We start from the raw sequence: 6,862 nt of genomic DNA on the forward strand, positions 1-6,862 counted from the left end.
AAGAAGTATTATTTTGTGTCCTTCATTGAAAAGATTATGAAAATAAGCTCGTCACGTTCTCCATATCTATAACATTTCCATTCTCATGCTTGATGCACCTTACTTGGTTCAAGTCTCTCTACCTTCCTTTTCCTAGCTCCAGCAAATTTATAGATATCCATCTCCCTCCTTGCTATATGATGGAATGACCAAACAAAAACAAAACAAGAGTAAACTTGATATAGCTCCAATTTTGTAGGTGATTATTGCGTGTAAATGGGTACTGCATGGCCTTACACGTGTACATGGATATTGCTTGTGATGGACCTAACATGATTAACATAGTGGAGACAAAGCTTCAAAACTTTCATCTAGACATTCATGTTTTATCATTCGTTTGCGCGTATCCCCCTATACGACTTACAAGATTTGGATTACCATTACACTTAAAAAAAATGTCATTGTAAGTGTAGCCATATATTTGACAAGCCAATGACTCCCATGAGCATGTAGCATCTGTAACCGACAAAATTGACCATCATATAAAATAAAAAAGGGCAATCCGAAAACCTCTTATTTGACAAAATACATCACACTTTGTATCAATCACTCTCTTCAGAGCGCCGCCGGAGGAATCTCTCCCTACTTCAATGTTGAAAATACATGGTTCTTTACTGCATTCTGATGAAAACTTGCTACATCGAAGCACTCACATAAAATCATAGTCATCAAGCGGACCATAGCCATCAACAGCTATATCATCATTCGGCTTATCAACAAGTAGCTGCTTTTTCTTGGAGCCTGAAAACAAGGAAAGCAATTAACAAACACCAAGGAAAGCTACACCATCAACATACGTTCATACACCTCTCTATCTGAACCCTCTGATGTGGGACAATTTTCACACATAAAAGGATGGATTACCACTAGGTAAAGATAAGGGGCATAATTAGATTGCTCCACATAACTATCGAAATAGCACTAACAATATTCCTCAATTCTTTTCTTTTCTTTTTTCAGTTGGATTGATTTTTTATTAAAGGATACCTTTGAATGGGAAACGATAGGAATTGGTTGGTATCAGACTCTAAAATCTAAAGTGGATGGCATTGCCATACCTTCAACTCTGATTACATAAAACCTCAGCTATTTTAATTATTGGTGACACCTGCACCTAAAAAGGAAAGCACAGTGGCTGCTTTGACCAACACTCTAAACGAGTTTACTGAATCAAATGTGCAAGGCATTTTTTAACACGTTAGTTTCACTTATTGGTGACACCTACACCTAAACCAGAAAACACAGGCTGTTTTGACCAATACCCTAAACAAGTTTACTGAATCAGACATGCAAGGCATTTTTAACACATTAGTTTCAGTTATCTGTGACACCTACACCTAAACCGGAAACCACAGGGGCAGCTTTGACCAATACCATAAACAAGTTTTCTGAATCAAACGTGCAATGCATTTTTTAACACTTAAGTTTCCGAGTTCCACAATACTAAGAGCTTCTGGCTGACACTTCTCAAAACAAATATCAATATAATTCTTTTTTCTTTGCCTTTCTTCACATATAGGACACTATTTTGGTTTTCAAGAGAATGAGAAATCATAAATAAAACTCAAAATGAAGCATGAGGCATTCTATTCTTATCAAAGAATGAAATGGGCTTAAGAGACGCACCTGTCTTCTTTTTACCAGCATTTGCTTCCTTCTCTGCTTTTATTTTCTCATTTGCAATTGCTGTAATCGAAGATGAAACTTCTTTTGCATCTGCTCCTTTCAATGAAGTCATTGACAGTCTCATTACTGCCTTGAGTAGACCAATATAATGGAAACTTTTCTGCAATTAAATTTCAAAAAATTATGTATCTGAAATTCTCGAAGCTTTGTTAAACGGATATGACAAATTAACACACCTCAAATGGACGAAGTTTATGTGAAATTAGTTCTGCATATTCCAGGAAGTCACTTTCAGATTTAGGAATGAAATTGTCTAGGGTTTTATAATTGCCTCCGCTGGAAAACAATTCTTTAGTGGACTTATAATCTGCTTCTTCCACCAGCCTGTGGCGTAGAGAAAAGCTTCAGTAAGAACCACTAATGACCAAAAGCTAACCAAATGTTTCGTACTATATATCTTTTTTGTAATATACTTACAGTTTAGTGCAGTCAATATGTAATTGTTAGTCAAATGTAACAAACCATGTTCTCATGGAGAAATAATTAACTCTGAATCAACTGGGTCTATCATCCAGAGGATAGGCATAGACAAAAATGAAGAAAAAAAACCTAATGAAGGCCAGTCCCCGCATATCACAATTCTAAAACTTCATCGAACACAGACATCAAGTGCAGCCCAGGTGCACCATTAACAGATAATATAGTGCATGGCAGACACAATGATAAACAACATTATAAACATCAGAAGTACTCAAAACAATGGTTTTACTCACATAGGCGCTATTCATATCAAGATATTAAAAGAATTCAAAACAAAAACCAAAGAAACAGAATTGCGGGGCTTAATTACATTAGAATGCATGACAACTCACCACATTTGAACCATTGGTAGCACCAATAAAACAATATAAAAAAAACCCTAAAGTTGTGTTGAGTGGGCTAATGAGGGTCATTCATCAAACACTTACAACAAAACACGAACTGTTTGCTATAAACCAAAGTCGAATACATTCTGTTTGAGAAATATTTATCAACCCATGACTATTTAATTTTACTTCCAAATCTCAGTGAAAAACTCGAAGCATTGAGTGATTACATATTACATAGCCACTACCTCCACCAAGCGGTCCCAACAAGTACAATTTAGGAAAAATAGTACTAAAAAAAACCTAGAACAAGGGTGTCGATTGACTGACACAATGAACTATATAGTGAAGATGAAATATTCACAACCTAGTTGAGTTCGAATTGGATCTTTCTATTGATGATTCATTTTGACTTATCTTTAATAATTTTACAAATTTCTGTAAATTTTTTGTTATTAAAAAGAGTGATCCTTTTTAAATATGAATTTTAAGTAACAGTAACACGTTTGTTTTGTTGACATAAAATTTGGTCCAGCTTCTTAATAGGAGGCAGCACCAAACGCCTGACTAAATTCTGTATAATAGTCAGTACCGTAAGACACAGATTAGTAATATCCAACCTAAATTAGTCAGTACCACATACTAAACAAGGCCTAAATGTTAACTCTCACCTTTGTTGGCGAAGTTTCTCAGACACAGGATCCAGTGGCTCTTCCTTTTCTACTTGAACGGTTTTCCCTTTCTTTTCTGTAGCTTTTTCAGCAGGTTTTGTTGCAGGTTTCTTAGGTGCCTTCTCAGAAACAGGCTTTGTTGCAGGTTCCTGCCCACCATAAAAAATAACTTATTATAAAGACTAATCATAATCATAAAATAAATACAGATTTTTTTCAGTAGAATAAGTGTAAAAACAAAACAGCCATCTATATGATGCATGCGCTTTGTGGACAAAGCCTCTAAGGTTAATGACTGCAAAACGGCTTGCTGTGGTTTGTGGACAAATTGAATATATGCACACAACAACAACCAAGGCCAACCCGATGGAAACCAAACCAAACCAATTGTAATGGATCCAGTGCGGTTTGATTCTGTTACAGCAGTTGTTTCTGAACCAACCGGTTCAGCTTCATCCCCCCCCCGCGGCTCTCCCAAAAAAAAACCCAAAAGGGGACACGCATAAACGAAAACCCTTTGTATCATCTTGACCAGTCATAAATTTCTTTTGCCATTTGTATATAATTCATTGGAATACCAATCAGAGATTTAAACCTGACCATCTAACATGATGATCCAGAACCTATTCATCCAAAAGACCATCACTTGGTATAATATTGTCATATCAAACCATTTGATATGTCCTAAGTTAGTAAATCTCACTTTCAATAGTAAAGGAGAATGAATCCAATCACTGAAAGGAACCAACATTGTTGCAAAAATGAGGCCAGACTTCACAATAATGTGGAACCCTTTGTCTCAAAACTAGTCATCTCTATTTTCAATTAAGAGCAAGGAAGGAACTAGCGCGCAATGAACTATTTTTAATGTCTATTTTCAATTAATATGACTATTATACATAGACAAAACACAAGTGCAGTACAAAGTGACATTATATGGTGTACCAGTCAAAGACATCCCATAATACCCATATAATATTAAAAAGTCATCCCATGGTGTCAATGCATAAAATTCACCATTTATATGCATATATATTGCCATAAGATACAAAGTTGGGTTTTCACACCAAAAGAAAAATTAATGTTGGCCATGGTCATTTTAAAGATAAATAAGCATGAAACAATCCCTGGCCAAATTAGCTAGTAAGAAACGTCATCCATCAACCCGTGACAGGGATTCTAAATGACGCACAGGAAAAAAATTGCTTTCCGAAACTCAACAAAATAATAAGATCACAACTGCGTTACTGATCTTACCAAAGGAGCAGGTTCATCTAAATCCTCCCATGACTCGGTAATATCATTTTCATCCAAATCTTCATCATCCCATTTATGTACTGGTTGGTCCTTAGAAAGGAGAGTTGGGGCTTTCTCATCTTCTGAAGCATCAAAAAAGAATGCTAGCTTTGTAAACAAAAAAACCACTTACAAAGAAAACAAATTGTTATTCAAAGGTTTAAGCAAGCAAGCAAGCTTTAGGTGGCAAATATGAAACATAATAATTAGTAAAAGAATATTAAAAGATCACTGTTCTACAAATCCCCGCCTAGTGCCATTAATCCCTAGGCATTTGAAAATTAAGAAATGGCGCCTATACCTGCTTAGGCACCCTCCTAGGCCGCCTGGGCACCCGCCTAGGTCGCAACTCTTATTTAGACAAAAGATAGGTAACTTTCATTTTGCATTTTATTATTTTTAATAAATTGTAAGAAACTTGTTGAATACTTAGATTAACACCCCTTATAATCTATTTTGCAGTTTATGTATCCCAATTAAATTATATACTTTTTAATTATAACCAGACACTTATTTATACAATTCTGCCTAGTCCGCATAGGCCCGCCTATCTGCCTGGGCACTAGTCCCCAGCCCGCCGCCCGACTAGCGTCTTTCAGAACTTTGAAAAGTATTACAAAAATTGCAAGCATATCACCGCTCCTCAACAATAAAACAGTAATTATCTCCATCCTAAATCTTAAACTACCATTAGCAAGCAAAATTTGCACAAAATTTCACGGGCATAATTAAGACAGAATTAAACCAAGCACTATTACCCCAGTCCTCCATCTAATTTGGCGATTCTTTAATCAAATTACCGATTTTTCGACGAAATAAAGTATTAATCCTGCATATCAACACATGTAACCATCCAGCATCAGACATTAGAAAAAAATTGGCAAATTAAGAACAGGGTACTGCTAGAGCATTCGAACCCAAAAAATAAATTTAAAAAAACAATTGACCAGAAACAGTTTTCGGGATTTTGCAGAAACTGTCAATATTTTTAGGGTTTGGAAGAGAAAATCCAGAACAAAATTTGGGTTTCGATAAATCGATCTGGAAAAGGGGGAATTACCTTAGAAATGGAAGAAGCGCAATTGATCGATCAGGTGCTGAGAAGCGTCTACGGCTCTTTCTCGGAAACCCTAATTCCCTCTCTATATTCTCAGTATTCTTCCTTCTCGGCTGACTGTCAATGTGCCAAACTCGACTACGACTAAGCAAAGGCCCGGTTTTTTACCTTTATATTCTTCACAAATTCTCTTGTGCGGACCGCGGACCAACGGTGCTGCGTTGTTTTAGCCGTTTGATTTGATCTGGACGGCTCCCAACTAGGGCTGGGCATTTTGAAAAACAAAAAACCGATTGAACCGCTCGAACTGTTCGAACCGCACCAGCAGCTTGGTTAGTTTTGTTTTGTTTTTTTTTTTTAATTTTCGATGGTTAAATTGAATGGCATTGATCTTATTCGGTTTGACAATAAGTTCCCAAAATTCTTACGATGCGATTAACCGAACTGACCCGCATATACAAACAACAACAAAGCATTTTCCCACTAAGTGGGGTCGGCTATATGAATCCTAGAACGCCATTGCGCGCGGTTTTGTGTCATATTCTCCGTTAGATCTAAGTACTCTAAGTCTTTTCTTAGGGTCTCTTCCAAAGTTTTCCTAGGTCTACCTCTACCCCTTCGGCCCTGAACCTCTATCCCGTAGTCACATCTTCGAATCGGAGCATCTGTAGGCCTTCTTTGTACATGTCCAAACCCATTTTGTGTACGTGTTGATGCTTCACCGCCCAACATTCTGTGCCTTATAGCATCGCCGACCTTATTGCCGTCCTATAAAATTTTCCCTTGAGCTTTAGTGGCCTACGACGGTCACACAATACGCCGGAAGCACTCTTCCACTTCATCCATCCAGCTTGTATTCTATGGTTGAGATCTCCATCTAATTCTCCGTTCTTTTGCAAGATAGATCCTAGGTAGTGAAAACGGTCGCTCTTTGGTATTTCCTGATCTCTGATCCTCACCCCTAACTCATTTTGGCCTCCATTTGCAATGAACTTGCACTCCATATATTCTATCTTTGATCGGCTTAGGCGAAAACCTTTAGATTCCAACACTTCTCTCCAAAAGTTAAGCTTCGCATTTACCCCTCATGAGTTTCATCTATCAACACTATATCGTGTGCGAAAAGCATACACCAAGGGATATCATCTTGAATATGTCCTGTTAACTCATCCATTACTAACGCAAAAAGGTAAGGACTTAAGGATTGTTGATGCACAAAATCAGTGAGGACTTTGGTACAACAGAAAGTATTAAGTTTGTGATATTCGCTAGATTGCTTTGGTCATTAGTGTGGATAAGTATGTAAA

General features: G+C 37.0%; 1 protein-coding gene across 1 annotated transcript; it reads right to left on the bottom strand.

Moving 5' to 3' along the window:
- Positions 1-336: 336 nt before the first annotated feature.
- Positions 337-5,802, bottom strand: LOC103401542 (uncharacterized). Its single transcript, XM_008340257.4, has 7 exons — positions 5,559-5,802; positions 5,257-5,327; positions 4,460-4,581; positions 3,203-3,351; positions 1,902-2,049; positions 1,666-1,825; positions 337-780 (listed from the first exon to the last, which is right to left on the bottom strand). Exons 2-7 carry the CDS (start codon positions 5,267-5,269, stop codon positions 689-691), a joined length of 684 nt encoding a protein of 227 aa, XP_008338479.1. The 5' UTR covers positions 5,270-5,327; positions 5,559-5,802; the 3' UTR covers positions 337-688.
- Positions 5,803-6,862: the final 1,060 nt, after the last annotated feature.

Source organism: Malus domestica, chromosome 16 (assembly GCF_042453785.1).
Source record: "Malus domestica chromosome 16, GDT2T_hap1".
Lineage (NCBI taxonomy): Eukaryota > Viridiplantae > Streptophyta > Magnoliopsida > Rosales > Rosaceae > Malus > Malus domestica.

Bases quoted from the DNA above. Each gene is read 5' to 3' on its own strand.
- LOC103401542 (XM_008340257.4), bottom strand. The intron at 3,352-4,459 runs GTAAGATCAGTA...TATGGTGGGCAG, and splicing joins TAGATGAACCTGCTCCTTTG to GAACCTGCAACAAAGCCTGT. The intron at 2,050-3,202 runs GTGAGAGTTAAC...TCTACGCCACAG, and splicing joins GAGAAACTTCGCCAACAAAG to GCTGGTGGAAGAAGCAGATT.